General features: G+C 38.8%; 1 protein-coding gene across 2 annotated transcripts; it reads left to right on the top strand.

Annotated features, from left to right (window-relative positions):
* Positions 1 to 1,481: 1,481 nt before the first annotated feature.
* LOC142606956 (subtilisin-like protease SBT3.9) lies at positions 1,482 to 5,281 on the top strand. Of its 2 annotated transcripts, none has more exons than XM_075778339.1 (10): positions 1,482 to 1,969; positions 2,056 to 2,147; positions 2,247 to 2,344; positions 2,422 to 2,577; positions 2,628 to 3,322; positions 3,401 to 3,492; positions 3,570 to 3,812; positions 3,901 to 4,015; positions 4,293 to 4,476; positions 4,581 to 5,281. In XM_075778339.1, exons 1-10 carry the CDS (start codon positions 1,847 to 1,849, stop codon positions 5,147 to 5,149), a joined length of 2,367 nt encoding a protein of 788 aa, XP_075634454.1. In that variant the 5' UTR covers positions 1,482 to 1,846; the 3' UTR covers positions 5,150 to 5,281. The 2 variants fall into 2 exon arrangements, with proteins under 2 accessions (XP_075634454.1, XP_075634462.1); XM_075778347.1 differs by having other exon boundaries at positions 1,485 to 1,969; positions 2,655 to 3,322.
* The last annotated feature ends 11,304 nt before the right edge of the window (positions 5,282 to 16,585 follow it).

Genomic DNA, 16,585 nt, shown 5'->3' with positions numbered 1-16,585 from the left:
TAATATATATGTCATGTCTCTCTTTACAATATACAATAAAAATGTAGACTACAAAAATAAGAAGGCATTTGCTTTTCAATTATATACAGAGCCCAGATAGAGCCTCCTCCAAGCATAAGTGTAACTGTAAGACCTGATATATTGCTTTTCAACTCTACTACCAAAAAGATCTCCTTCACAGTTGCAGTATCCACCACCCGCAAGTTGAACACAGGATACTATTTTGGAAGCCTAACTTGGACTGATGGGCTGCATACTGTGACAAGTCCCATATCAGCGAGAACAAAGATCATACAATCTTATGCTGATGAAAATTAAAAATTAAAATCCTCATTCCAAAAAGAAAAAGAAAAATAAAATTTTGAACTATGAAATAGAAAATGAGTGGCATTTCAGCCAGAGTGAAGGCAGGTTTTGCTGTTCTGTATCAATATTTTAATTATATCAAGCTTTCGATGTAACTTGCCTTATAACTTGACAATTGTTAATTAAATCAACAGGTGCGTGTAATTTTCTACAGGCTCTATGCAGTCCATAACAGAAGTTTCCCTTTGGGAACATATTTTTGACATTTGCATTGGCTGCATTGATTACTTTCATGCAGCCTCATTTACAGGGAAATTTAAACATCAACATATATTCCAAAGTCAGTTGCTAAGGACAAACATTGATGCTCTTAGTAAAGTTATGTATCCAAATGCTCGTTTTATTGTCAAATATCTGCCCTGCATCTGCTACAATAAATCACAAGTAGCATATGGACTATGGAGTAACCTTCAGTGTGAATTTCTACCAGACTGTGTAGGGGAAATATCCAAGATATTAATGGATCTTCTGACCGTGAACTATGCTTGATTAAAGAGCAAGATGTCTATTGGGACCACAGCTTTTCCTGAGATCATCCCAAATATGGTCCCAAGGACACGCCTGTTATTGTTCCTACCTTTCTGAATCCAATAGTTACAGTACCATGACACCTTCCCCCAAAACAATCCTGCTTTTCCTTGAAAAAGAAGTCCCACTCATGACAATGGAGAATCAAGAAAAGCAAAAGCACCACTTGGACATTGTGGTTTGGGAATCTTGTGGCTTGGCTTTCATAAAAAAAGGTGTTACAATGAAAGTGGGTTAAGGGGTCTACACCAAATGGTGCAACATCACCATCATTCATCTAGATCATTCAACTGCAGACCATCAACACGACTAGGCAGAAAACAAGACTTTATATCTATGATCAAGTAATAGAACTTTAAGCAGTTTTATGAAGGACAACACATTTTCGTATTAATATAGGTGAGACCTTTCATAAAATCATGCAGCTGATAAACAAAAAGCATGATCAACATGCTTCTATTGAGTCCTTTAGCATTATGCTTGGCAGTAATTGACACTGATGCTTAACAAATACACATCAAAAGCTTTTGGTGACAACCATGTTGACAAAATAAAAAGCTCAGAAAAGTAGATAAAAAGAACAATTCCAATTTTCAATCAATCTTTCAACACAAAATCATGTTTCACATGGTATGCAATATACCCAATATGTAAACTCTAATGGGAAGGCCTGCCTTAGCATTTTTCAACTCCCAGCACTATCCAATAACAGTACAATTTGCTTGCTTTATCAATGGTTGAGAATAAAGAGCAAAAAGTACACCAGAAAAAAGATGTTCCTCTTTCCTCATGTCTGTTAAAGTTCTAGTATATCATCATAGATATAGAAATACCTTATTTAAACCTTGCAAATTTGAAAAAGAGAAACCAAACACACATAGGGAACTTATATCCGAAAATAAAATACAAAAAGGAAATCTCATAGTCATAACATCTCTTGTATGATTTGCAAATGGATATCAATCCAAGAAACTGGAAATGGGCAAGAAAAAGCCACATTCTTTTGATTCTCTCTCTCTTTTTACTGCAAAACCACCTTAAAGTCTTTGTGATATTGGTTGAGGCCAACAGTAGTGTAAGTGTAAATATGCAACTTCAAGTTCTAGCTCTGTATTTTTTTCGTTTCTTTTGGCACAGGTACTTATTTAGTTAAGTGTCTAGGTACATATTGTGTACCTGGGTCAAAAGAAGTATGAGGATCCAGCTACTACCAAACGGTCTCACCATGAAATGCTATCAAACTTGCTAGGAAGGTTTGACTTCAGCATTTTCTGTTGAAATAACTGTAAATGTTTCTACTGTTAGTAGCAGGAGCTGCGAAATTAATAAACTTTCTTCTGTTTGTATTGAAGCAAGGAAGCTGCTAAGAGTTCCATACTTTACAGCTATAGACATGGCTTTTCTGGGTTTGCGGCAAGATTGACAGAATCTCAGGCAGAAGCAATTGCAGGTAATTTACTAAAAAAATATACATACTGAGCTAGCTCATTGCAACACAACCAGTAGATGTCACTGATAAAATTGCAGATTTTCCTGGAGTTGTCCAAGTGATCCCAAATCGCATTCACAAGCTCCATACAACCAGAAGCTGGGACTTTATTGGGATCAATCGTCATTCTTCAAAAAATCTACTAACAAAAAGCAATATGGGTAAAGGAATTATCATTGGTGTGATAGATTCAGGTAATGTCTTTTAATAAATAAACAGCAGTAACATAAAAATGTACTTAAAGAGTGCAGAAAAAAATTTATTTGTGCAGGAGTTTGGCCAGAGTCTGAGAGTTTCAATGACGAAGGTATGGCTCCAATTCCATCACGCTGGAAGGGAATTTGCCAACAAGGGCAGCTATTTAACTCCACAAATTGCAACAAGAAACTTATTGGAGCTCGCTGGTTTATAAAAGGACTGAGGGATCAACTCAAAATGCCCATCAATGAATCTGACATGGAGTATCTTTCACCACGAGATGCAGGAGGTCATGGAACTCATACAGCTTCAACAGCTACTGGCTATTATGTTAATAAAGCAAACTATGGAGGACTAGCTACAGGTTTAGCCAGAGGAGGAGCACCTCTTGCTCACTTAGCTATTTACAAGGCTTGTTGGCAAATTGGTTTCGGAGGATGCACTGATGCTGACGTCCTAAAAGCAATCGACAAATCCATACATGATGGAGTTGATATCCTATCCTTATCTCTTGGCGATGGGATTCCTTTGTATTCCTACGTTGATCATCGTGATTCTGTTGCCATTGGTTCTTTCCATGCAGTCATAAAGGGGATCACCGTAGTTTGTTCAGCAGGAAATGATGGCCCTATCTCACAAACAATAGCCAACACTGCACCCTGGGTTATCACCATTGCTGCAACCACAATAGACAGGGCCTTCCTGACAGCCATTACACTTGGAAACAACCACACTCTATGGGTAAAGTAAATAGTTAATAGAATGCAATCAGCTAAGGATTTATTTTCTGGTAATGGAAAACAATTTTGTTTATTTCAGGGCCAATCTATGTATACTGGAAAACATAATCATGGATTCACAGGCCTTACATACTCAGAACGCATAGCTGTTGATCCCAATGATGATTCAGCGTGAGAACTCTTCTGGTTTCCTCTTTTTTGGTTCACATTTTCTATTCTGTCCTCTGATATCATGTGCGTTCTTGAAGCAAGGACTGTCAACCTGGAAGTCTTAATGCAACAATGGCAGCAGGGAAAATTGTACTATGTTTCTCACAATCACCACAACCAGCTATAGCCTCGGCATCAGATTCTGTGCTGGAAGCAGGAGGAGTTGGAGTCATATTTGCACAGCTTCGTGATGACGGGATTCAGTCATGCGATTTAATCCCATGTATCAAAGTTGATTATGAAGTAGGCACGCAAATACTTTCCTACATCAGAAAGGCAAGGTAAGGAGAATGGAGTAGATAACAAATTGCATGTTCATGCAATTGAAAAAAAAAAAATTAACTTGGTCTAGTCCACCTCTTTATGAAGGTCTCCAACTGCAAAGCTCAGTTTTCCAAGGACTGTCATTGGGAAATGGTCATCTCCACGAGTTGCATCTTTCTCATCTAGAGGACCAAGTTCTATGTCCCCAGCAGTGCTGAAGGTAAAGCCAGGAAGCTGAATTGAATACATAGGCCACTTAACTTTTTTAAATGGGAGGTAGAGTGGAGCTAGGCTCAAATTTAGAACTACATGCTTTGATACCAATATAAATTGCTGCTAATCCGAAAAGCTTAAATTGTTAGAAAATTGTGAATTTAATCACTTAACCAATATTCTTTGACATTGAATTCCTATTTCATAACACAACTCATGATTTCCACTTAACAAGGGTAACCTTAATTTGTGTCTGTATGATATGCTGATTGAGATGGGGGTAGCCTGATATCGCAGCACCAGGGGTTGACATATTAGCTGCAGTTCCACCATCTTATGGCAGTGGATTTGCACTGAAATCAGGAACTTCAATGGCTTGTCCCCATGTGTCAGGAATTGTAGCTCTCATTAAATCTGCACATCCTAACTGGTCTCCTGCAGCCATAAGATCAGCTCTGGTCACAACTGGCAAGTCGAAACCAACATTTGTTTGTTGTTAATTATTATGATTTATGACCTTTTTAAGACCATAAAGCTGTAATGAACCCCATCAACATTTATGCAAATTGCAGCTTCCCAAGTTGGAACAGATGGATCAGGCATAGCTCAAGACGACCCCAACCACAAGGCAGCTGACCCCTTTGATGTTGGTGGTGGGAATGTTAATCCCAACAAAGCAGTGGACCCGGGTTTGATTTACAATATTAGCATTGGTGATTATGTTGAGTTCCTCTGCTCCATGGGTTACAGCAGTGCCTCCATTACCACATTAACCAAGACCACAATTGATTGTACTAAGAAAGGCCATTTTGGACTGAACCTCAACCTCCCTTCTATCACAATTCCAAACCTCCGAAAGACATTAACAATAACTAGAACAGTGACAAATGTGGGGCCTGTTACTTCAGTGTATAAAGTTGTAGTGCAGGCCCCCCATGGCATAACAATGACAGTTACGCCTCAAACTTTGAGTTTCAATCTGACCACCCAAATTCTTTCCTTCAAAGTTACCTTCTTTTCAACCTCAAAACTGAATGGAGACTACAAATTTGGAAGTCTAACATGGAAAGATGGTAAGCATCGTGTTAGGATTCCAATAGCCGTTCGTGCCATCAATTTTGAATCATTTGCAGATTTGTAAGATCGCTCAAAGTGTGAAAATAATTTTAGTCAAATAATTATTTGCAATTCTGGAAAATTGTATGAGTCCGCTTGAGTCTTGGGATAAGGAACATGGACGTATTAAAATAACAACGCTCGTGCATTTGGATTAGCTATTATCTGATATGCTGGAAGTGGATAAAAAGTACAATTGTACCAAGATAAAATGAGGCTTTGAAGAGCTATATATTATAAGAAATAAGCTAATTAAATAAAAGAAATTGCTAATTCTATATCTCACTTTTTTTTTTCAGCCCCTCTTACACTAGCACAAGGGCCAAATTGGCCATTTACCACTTTTCGCAAAAATCAATCAATATCAATATATATATAAAAGCAGAGACCTCATGCGAGAGTGCATGAGGTCCTGTCATGTGGCACTCTAATATTGCATTTAGCCTTTTTAACCTATTTTCGTTAAATTGTTTTTACTGTTACCCTAAGAGTCACATTAACTTATTTTTACTGTTATATAAAATATGGCTAGTGTTAATACATGGGCCATTGTCAGCCTCAATTAAATGGAAAATGAGGAAGCTATAAAAACAAAGGCTTTCAACATTTACTAAAATCCCATCGTGTTTTGCAACTTAGCTATCATTTCTCCTTCTACATAATTTAGTAGTTTCATATTGCCAACCTCTTGGTATTCTTCATAAAATGGTTGTTCTTACGTTCCAATTTTATTTGCCATTAATTTATCCAACTTCAGTTACTGCCTCTCTCTCTTGCCTCTTATCTTCATCAAAGTTAAACCCCCTCAAATGAGATTGCCAAAAAAAGGTAGATAATCACTGCTCAAGAAGATAGAGAACAAGAACTTGATGGCTAAAAGAGACTGTCACAGATACAAAAGAAGCAATTTTCAATGGAAGATCAACTTTTTAGGTTGCATGTTTAATGAAATTTCTCTTAGACAGGTGATTTGTAATCCTTTGATTTTTTTTTTTCAATCAAATTCAATCTCACTTTGTCTCTTACAATCTCTCTCCTTCCCAGATCTTATTTTTATTTATTCCCTTTCTCTATTTCTCTCTTTTTACCCTTCTTTCTCTCTCTATTTTTTTTAAGATTAATGAAAACCCTAATCCTTTGCCAAGTCCGTTGGTTTAAGCCCCCACTTGGGTCACAAACCCACATAACTGAGCTCAACTAAATAGTAATACATATTACTTGATAACAGTCATTGTGGTAGAGCACAGTTGGGTGGCTTAGATTTTATTTTCTAACTCATAATAAGTTAAAAATTTGCAGTGTTTTATATATATATATTCTTTTGGAATTTTGATTAGATGTTATTGACTTATTGATGCATGCCATATGTTTATTGGAAATTTCTTTTTGATGTGATGTGAAATTTCATATTTTATATGAGCTACGTTCTTCCCATATTGTGATCACTGTTTAAGGTTGATTTCCTTGAAAATTATTTTTTGGTTGGAACAAAGATTATGGTGGTTCAATTCAACTTATATCAAAGTCTTTTAACTAAATGGGTAAAAGGGATTTGGCTAATTGGTGAAAGGCATTTTTCCACATTAAATTTGCCAAACAACTCAAATCTTTGGTATGCCTTTATTACTTTAAATGTTTAAGATAGATTCAATGCAAAATTAATGCAGAATTGTAAGAGTTAAATTCAATGGATTGGTTAATTTGATATTTTGTCTCAACACATTTTTCCAAACAATACATTCTCTTCATCAAACTTTTTTGTCATTAAACTTACAGGAAAATTTTAGAAGGGAAGGAAGAAGAGGTGGTGGAGGAACTTTTTGAGATAGCGTGGATGTTGTGGAGTTAAAGGAATTAATGACTTTTTGAATAGCATAAAAAACTGCGTGGTGTGATGGCCAAAGAGGCCATATGTTTTGCTGCAAGACTACAAGACCCATAATAATCTGATTGCACATAAGAATCCACCAATCAAGCATAAAAAATAACCTCCTCAAGAGATGCCCCTGATGATAAATTTTGATGGAGCAATTTTTAAAGAACAAAGCACATTGGGAGCAAGAGTTTTTATTCAAGATGATAATCGGTACCTCATTGCAGCATTGAGTTGCAAAGGGAGAGCAATTATGGATTAGGAGGAGGCAGAACTAGTAGCGGTTGGCTAGGCCACTAGGCTATTAATTTTGCAATTGGGATAGGTGCAAGAGATATCATCTTAGAGGGAGATTTAGCAAATGTTATTAACAAGCTATGATCCGAGGAGGAAGATAATTCATGCTGGGAGCTGTGGTGGAGGAAGCAATACTAAGAATGAATCTGTTCAAGCCATGGAAGGTAAGCTATTCTAGGTGAGAGGCGAATCAACATGCATATGTATTGGTATGGCTTGCTTATTGATTCGCTAAACATTGATGAAATGAAAATGAATAGTATTTAATTCAAGTTATATTTGATTAGTTTAAGGGGGAAAAAAAGAGACGAATACCCCAACATACTATGTCTCTCTAAAATGCTTCCAAAGAAGAAAAGTTTCAATTGCTCCATATACTCTATGCTGGTTTTGATATATGATTCTATTTGTTTCACTTTGTATGTCATTTGTTTTGACTCTTTCTTTTTTTCAATATTATTATTGCTACATTTTCATTGATTTCTTTTTTTTATCCTCCATGGGCAAATACACTTCCATTGTGGACCCTTATGATCACTATTACATTTGTAGAAGTTTTTATGTCGATATCTATTTTCTGTCGTTAGATTTGATCCATATATTGCACCTTAAGCGTGTAATAATTCTAATAAATTTAATGCAAAAATTGGTAGGAGGACGATTACTAATCTACAGTCAACACCTTGGTTCATTTACACTTCTAATACCTATTGCATTGAGTGTTTTTATTATGTCATGAAGTATAATATAATAGTTGAATAAATTTATTTTGAAAAATTACTGATTTTTTCAAAATTTGTTGTAACTTCAGTTATATTTTTTTCCCTAGAGGATATTAAAAATAAGTAGATATGGGTTTCACCGTTTCTAATTAGTTTTTACTTATCTAAAATTCTCAACCGTGTTTAAGGCAATAATCAATGAAGCAGGAGCCTATGTTGCAAAAAAAATTTGTGCCATGTATCTTTCTATTTTGAAAGAACAACATTCTTTTTATTTAGCCTTCATGGCCACCATTTTAGTTTGAGTAAACTTAACAATTTAAAATATGGTCATTAGTTTCACATTCTTTTGTATATTAATCCTAACAAATTATACTTACTCTATTTTTAAAAACATGTAATGTAATTGAAACTAATTCCTCAAACATTAAATCACATAATGAGTATTATGTATGGTCTAGAAGATAATTTCTTTTAAAATATTTTAAAATAAATTAATACCGCACCCGTGCATCGCACGGGAACATTGGCTAGTTATTATAAGAAATGAGGCTTTGAAGAGCTATATATTATAAGAAATAAGCTAATTAAATAAAAGAAATTGCTAATTCTATCTCTCACTTTTTTTTTCAGCCCTCTTACACTAGCACAAGGGCCAAATTGGCCATTTACCACTTTTTGTGAAAATTATTAGCAACATACTACTGTTTGCAAAATAGGCAGTAATATTCCAATATTTTGAAACTCAAGTTCATGAAACTCGAGTTTGCTGTGTAAATCGAGTTTTAAACACTCGAGTTTCATAAAAAAACTTGTGCTGACGTGGATTTTCTTATTGAAGAAATGCCACAGGGAACTTGAGCTTGGTAAACTCGAGTTCCATGCAACACTATACTCGAGCTTACCAAGCTCGAGTTTTGTCTTTTTTTTTCTTCTATGGTACTCGAGCTTACCAAGCCCGAGTTCCTTGTAGTATGGAACTCGAGCTTAGCAAACTTGAGTGGGCTTCTCTTCTTGCGTGAGTGAAGAGCAAACTTTATCTTCGCTCGATCGAGATTTTTTCACTTAGCAATACTTTGAGCAGCCTCAAGTTTTTGATTAACTAGTCGCAAACTCACCCCATGTGTGGAAAAATGTAATATATATAACTATTTTATAAGAATAAAATGTAAAATTTATAGGTTAAATAGTGCATGTGTTATTTAAAAATATTTTTATTTTTATAAATTTTATGTAAATTTTAATGTATTTTGTATTCAACTACAATACATGTAAATGAAAAATGTAATTTAATAAAAATATTTTATATTATTTTATATAAATGGAGAAGATGTTATTAAAATGATTTTTTTAAAAATTTTTTTCATAATAAGTTGACTAATTTCAACATATCCAAGAATATTAAAAAAAAAATGTACACCCATATCCCATGGAAGTATGTAACACATGTAACATGTAACACTAAATTTAAATTATTATATAAATTTAGAATTGTACCATTTTTTTTTAATTTTCAAATATAAATATAATGCTTATATTATTGAAACTTGAATTTTAAGGCAATATTTTGAATATTTATCATTTTTTTAGGGCCCATATCTCTAATTTTTAATCACTATTTTGTTTGTGTTTTAGCCCAAAACTAAAGAGATTAGCCAAAAAAAAAAAAAAAATTTTCAACCCAAAAATTAAGGCAAAAAATAAAAGAATTTTTGAGCCCAAAATTGAAAAAAATTAACCTATAAAAAGAATCAATTTAAGACCAATTGAATGGAATTAGATTGAAGTAAATCAAATAGGACCAAATAGACTAATGTGGAACAAATGGACCGATGTAGTTTGAGTTGGACCGAAGTGGACTGAAATGCTATATTGATATGGCTCAAAAGGAACATATATCTTGAATGTTATTTGATTTAATGAGCTATGTATAACATAAGAATAATAAGAGGAAAATATATTGCATTGGTCATTTATGAGTGCGTTTGTGTAAGCTGTTACAGAAAGGTGTTTTGAATTATTTACATAAATATAGTACAATTATTTCAAAATTTATAAAGGAATAAATAAAGGAGAGAATATGGAAAAAATTGAAGGGCTGGAAGGAGAAGTTGTTATCACAAGTGGGTTGTGAAATTCTTGTCAAGGCAGTTATTCAAGCAATTCCCACTTATACCATGTCCTGTTTCAAATTACCAAAAGGGCTTATCAATGATATTGAGACTCTCATTAGGAAGTTTTGGTGGGGATATAGAGGTGAGCAAAGGAAAATGCATTGGGTTGGTTGGGAGAAGATGTGTCGGCCTAAATGTGAGGGAGGAATGGGGTTTAGAGAACTAGGGAAGTTTAATGATTCGCTTTTAGCTAAGTGATGAAGCAGTATCTCGTCGGTTTGCTGGGATTCGTCCAGATGGCTCCTGGCAGTACTCTGACGACCCTGCGGGAGTAAGAACTTATTCAAGTGGTCACCGGTGTGGTGCCTGCCACAACGCCTCCGATGATAAAGTCAGTATAAAAGAAGATAATAATCGAAATATCAAGAATAAAATTAGTTCAGGTTGTGATGCTGTGTCTGTACCTTGTTTTGGTGTTGTGAGGGCTTTATATACCCTTGGAGATTATACCCGTTGGGGTATTAATGATTCTTCTGATAACGTCTTTAGGGGAGTAATGGGCGTTAATGCCTTTCCATCGGTTCGTCCAGCTGGTCTTGTAACGGTTGAGGCTTTATTGGCAGCATTTAATGACATTAACTCTTTCTCTAATGACGCAGATAACTGGTTAGGTTCGTCCATAAGACTACCTCGTCTATGTTTAACTTCGTCAGTCCCATCAGATGCCCCCCGGGTTTCACGGTCGTCAGTGACGATCGTGGAAATCGAACAGTTTTTTTTTTTTGCTCTTGGGATTCCGTGCCGCATTGAATGCGTGGTGGCGGCGTTACATGGGTGGTGGCCACGTGGCATGATGTGGTTGGCGGAGATTTATGTCCCTTGGGTTTCCCGCCGATTTTCGGTTTCACCTCCATTTAGTTTTTAAACTTCTTCTCCCTTACTTTATCTTACATTTTCTCCCAATCCTCAGTTTGTCCTTCCTAGCTTTTTCTCTCTCACCTATTTCTCCATTTCCCTCTGAGCTGGTGCGTGTTGGACTTCCTGCTTCTTCTCTTTGAGGTATGTTTCCTATTCCATTTTTCTTTCTTCCCTCTTTTTTCTTCTTTGCAAACGTTTGATTTACTTTTCTTTTTGGTTCCTGCTTCTTTGTTTTTTTTTTTGTTTTTTTTTTGTTTTTTTTTTTTTCAGTACTTTCCTATTTACCTGTGCTTTGTCTGGGTGTCCATGGTCGGTAGCTTAGAAGTTAGAGAAACTTGCCCTTCGATTTCCTTTCTTTTTGCTCGTTTAGGAGGGTCCTTAGGTGTTTTTCCTAATTTGGAGGGTTTCGTTTTTGCGGGTAATAGCTTAGGCATTGTTTTGGGTGATTTGTTTCCCCTGTTTCGCCAGTCAGTCGATTGGTTTGAGGGTTTGGTGAGGGGACAACAGCCGCTGTCTAAGGTTAGGTCTAGTAATCTAGAGACGAGGTTATCGTCTAGTGATGATCTTATGGAGGGGGATACTGCCGCGTCGTCCTTTAGAGAAATTAAGGCTTTCCATGCTCTCGTGGAGGCGCGTGGGCTAGATTCTAAGGCCGTGGGTAGGTTTAGGGATAGGTTTCAATTCCCGGAGCGAGTTCGGGTTCGTCGGCCTATTGACGAGGAGAGGGCTTGTCAGTTTTTCCCAGGTAAAGTGTGCTTTTATGAGGCCACTTTTACTTGTGGATTAAGGCTTCCCGTCCACCCGTTTGTGATGGAGCTTTTAGCTTTTTTGGGTATCGCTCCTGGGCAGCTCATGCCCAATTTGTGGAGGATAGTAGTCAACTGTATGGAGATATGCTTGGCTGCTAATGGGGACATGATCAAGGTAAACGAGATTGTTTATTTGTACCGTTTGAAAGAGTCAAAGGAGTATGGGTATTATGAGCTAGTACCTTGGGAGAGAAGAACCAGGATCGTCAAGGGCTTACCTTCGTCCTTCAGATACTAGAAGTCCAGATTTGTGTTTGTGTTAGGGGACGACTTTGAGACCCCCTCTAACCAGGATTGGGGAGATATCCCCCGATTGCTTCGTCGGTGGGGAACCCCGACTTTAGGTGCGTCAGTATCCTTTCCTCTCCTTTTCATGTTGAATCCAATGTTATCGTTGCTAATCTCTTTTTTTTTTTTTTGGCAGTCAAAAGGAGACCAAAACTAAAAAGCAGGTACAAGGAGCGTGTCGAGGCAACCATTGTGTATTCTCAGTCTATCGAAAGCTGGGACGACTTGGTAGATCCTAGGACGCTCGCTTTTTACAACTTAGGCCCCGATCCATCTCCCTTCGTCCTCCGGAGTCTCGATATTGAAGGGAAGAAGAGTAAGCATTTGGGTTCGTCAAATCCATATTCGTATTTAATTGCTCTGTTCTTTTACAATACTTCCCTCTTTCGCAGAGATGATGACTAAATTCAATAAGGGTATGTACGAGAAAATGCGATCCAAGAAGGACGAACCTCTGTCCAACATCGGGAAGAAAGTGGTTCGGGTAAAAGGGAAAGTTTCCTCCGTCACACCGATTACTTCGTCTACCCCCGTGATTTCTGGTGCCGACACTACGAGGACGGCCTCGCCGGCTACTTCAATAGAGGAGATCCCGACCCCTGCTTCGAAGAGGCCTCATACAGCGGAGAGGGGGAAGGAGGCTACTTCTTCGTCGACCATTTGGGATGACGAAAAGTTGGCGATGGACCGGGCACGTGGTGTTGTGACCACAGAAGACCTAAAGGTGTTCTCAGGTATGCCCACGAGTGAGTTGATGGGTCGTCATCTCCAAAAGCTCGTCCAGGTAACCTGTTCGTTTTAAGTGACTACATATATGTTTGTTCTTTACGTTGGTGTGTTTTGAGCTAAATGTCGTCGTGTATATACTTACATGCATTTTTTTTTTAGGTGCTGGGGGAGACTGTTCACCTTTCGTCTGAGTATCTTGCTCAAGAGGCTAAGGTTGAGTCTTCGCTTTCCTGGATCAAGGTCTTGGAGATGGAGAATTCGAAGCTGAAGAGGGAGCTAATTGCTTCGATGGAGGACGTTCAACAAGCCAGGGAGGAAGCCAAGAAGCTAAGTGACGAGTTGAAGGTAGAGTAGCAACTTGTGCTTGAAAAAGACGGGGAGCTGGCAGCCGCGAAGGAAAAGCTCAAGGTCGTCGCCTCCAGAGCTATTGAAGGTTTCCAGCAGACGGAGGAGTATAACTCTGTGCTCTTCAGCTGGTACTCCAAAGGGTTTGAGCTTTTAAGGAGGTACTGCCTCAAGCACCCTTCTGGGATTAACCTGGAGACGTTGGACATGGAGGAAGTAGACAGGGAAATCTCGGTGGCGACGGCTGCTCGGCCGCAGTGGCGACGCTCCTGGAGACCTTCCTGCTGTTGATGTTCCAGTTGTCGAAGCTCCAGCTCTTGAAGTCCCAGCTGAAGACGATGTCGACCCGGACATTTGAACCTGTTCTTGACCAGCAAAAATTATCTCCCTTCTTTTTTTTTTTTGTGCCCGATATGTTTTAACACTTAATTTCCAGAACATTTTAAAAGTTTCCATGTGTATTTTTAGCCCAGTGTTTTTGGGTTTCTTTTTTTTTGTACAAACAATGGCCTTTGGTTTTTAAGCTTTTATAATATCGTATCTACTTTCACATGTTCTCCTGTGTGTAATTTTTTTTGTATCCGTTAGTAATGCACGTTCATTTGGTGGGAATGTTATTACTTAAGCCTTCTTCTGTACTTAGGCGTTCTTTTTGTTTTTTCCTTCGTCAGTAATGTACATCCGTCTATGCAGAATTTTATTACTTAGAAAAATTTTTGTTTTTGTATTCGTCAGTAATGTACATCTGTCTATGCGGAATCTTATTACTTAGACAAAATTTTTTGTTTTTGTCTTCGTCAGTAATGTACATCCGTCTATGCGGAATCTTATTACTTAGGTAAAATTTTTGTTTTTACCTTCATCAGTAATGTACATCCGTCTATGCGGAATATTATTACTTAGGCAAAATTTTTGTTTTTACCTTCGTCAGTAATGTACATCCGTCTATGCGGAATCTTATTACTTAGACAAAATTTTTGGTCTCTTTTGCCTTCGTCAGTAATGTACATCCGTCTATGCGGAATCTTATTACTTAGGCAAATTCTATTGTCGGTACCTGTATGAACACATTATTTGAACCATTATTTTATTTAATTTTGAGGAATCGATACACTCTTGATTTACATCTGTTGGTGGTACTTCTTCAAGTGTTTTATGTTCCAGGGTCGCGGGAGTTTTTGTCCGTTTAGGGTCTCCAAATGATAGCTACCCTGTTGGGAGTAGTGCACGACCCTATAAGGTCCTTCCCACGTGGGACCGAGCTTCCCGTGGGCGGAGTTTTTAGTTGCAGTAGTCACCTTGCGTAGGACGAGGTCGCCAATTCCTAGTCTTCTGAGCTTGACCCTTTTGTTATAGTATTCATTCATCTTCTGTTGGTACTTCTTCGTCACGTCCGAGGCCTATCCCTTACTTCGTCTAAGCAATCTAGATTGATTCGAAGTTGGTCGTCGTTGTTCTCCTTATGGAACACTTCTCGCCTGATGCTGGCCATACCTACCTCGACGGGAATTACAACTTCGGTGCCATAAGTGAGCCTGAAAGGCGTCTATCCCGTTGGGGTTCTTGCCGTTGTTCTGTAGGCCCACAAGACATTGGGCAATTCTTCTGGCCATGCGCCTTTAGCTTCGTCTAGCCGGGCTCTGACGATCCTGAGCAGGGTTCGATTAGTTACTTCTGTTTGTCCGTTTGACTGCGGGTGTCCAGGTGACGAGAATTTATTCTTGATGCCTAGCCCCGAGCAGAAGTCCCTGAATCCCTGGCTGTCGAACTGTCGGCCATTATACGAAATAATTGCTCGTGGAATCCCGAACACCGCAAATTATATTTCTCCACACGAAGCTACGGATTCTTGCTTTCTATGATCGTTGCCATTGCACGCTGCTTCGACCCATTTAGTGAAGTAATCGATAGCGACGAGCAAGAACCTAACCTGTCCTCTTCCTTGGGATAATGGGCCGACGATATCAATCCCCCATTGTGCAAACGGCCACGGGGAGGTAATCGTCGTCATCTTTTCTGCTGGCAACCTCTGGACATTCTCGAACCTCTGGCACTTGTCGCACCTCTTGACGAGCTCCGTAGCGTCTGCCTGCATGGTTGGCCAGAAATATCCTGTGCGAACAACTTTGCTTACCAGGGATCTAGGCCCGGCGTGGTCTCCACAAATCCCTTCGTGGATTTCGTGAAGGACATACTTGGCTTCTTCCTCGTCGAGGCACTTCAGATAAGGCAGGGAAAACCCTCTTTTGTATAAGGTATCGTTCAAAATTGTAAACCTAGCCGCTCTTGCTTTAATCTTCCTGGCTTCCGCTGAGTCACGAGGGAGATGCCCGTCTTGGAGATATGAGACGATCGGCTCCATCCAACCACCTATGTTCTGGACAGAGAATACTGGGACTTCCTCGATGCTGGGGTGCTTCTGAATCTCCATTAGAATTTCACTATTCGTTGGTTCTTCGTCGGACGAGGCCATTTTGGCGACCTCGTCTGCCGCCTCATTCTGGTTTCTCGGGATCCGAACAAAATCCAACTTATCGAACCCATAGGCTAAATATTTAATCAGCTTGAGGTACTTCTGCATCCTCTCTTCTTTCGCCTCATACTCTTCCAGGATTTGCCCTATTGCCAGCTTCGAGTCACTCTGGATAAGCAGGTTCTTAATCCCGAGGGCTTTGCCAAGTCTCAGTCTTGTCAGTATGCCTTCATACTCAGCCTCGTTGTTGGTTGCCGGGAATTTTAATTGGACTCCATATTGGAGTTTTTCTCCATCGGGGGTGTTTATAATGACCCTTACTCGTCCCCTCTTTCGGGTTGACGATCCGTCAGTCTGAATCGTCCACCGTTCCACCTCTTTTCTATCGTCGTCATCTTCTGGAAGGGTGAACTCGGCTATGAAGTTTGCCAGAGCTTGCGCCTTGATGGCCGTTCTGGGATGGTATTCGATGTCGAACTGGCTGAGTTCGATTGCCCATTGGACCATTCTCCCTGCTGCTTCAGGCTTGTTCATGGATTTTCGGATAGGTTGGTCCGTCATTACAAGGATAGGATGTGCTTCGAAGTATGGTCGTAGCTTTCGTGAAGCCACTACTAGGGCGAAAACGATCTTCTCGATCCTGGGATACCTGGCCTCTGCTCCTTGGAAGGCTTGACTGACATAGTAGACTGGGAGCTGCTTCTTATCTTCCTCTCTAATTAAGGCCGCACTGACGGTCGTGGCTGATGCTGCCAGGTATAAATAAAGGCTTTCCCCTGCTTTTGAGGGACTTAAGATGGGCGGGCTGCCGAGGTAACGCTTGAGCTCTTGAAAGGCTGTCTCACATTCATCGGTCCAGGCGAATGCTTGTTTCAATGTTTTGAAAAATGGGA

Source organism: Castanea sativa, chromosome 1 (genome assembly GCF_040712315.1).
Source record: "Castanea sativa cultivar Marrone di Chiusa Pesio chromosome 1, ASM4071231v1".
In the NCBI taxonomy this organism is placed as follows: domain Eukaryota; kingdom Viridiplantae; phylum Streptophyta; class Magnoliopsida; order Fagales; family Fagaceae; genus Castanea; species Castanea sativa.
Note: the sequence above shows the minus strand (reverse complement) of the source record. Positions and strands in the feature narration are given on the sequence as shown.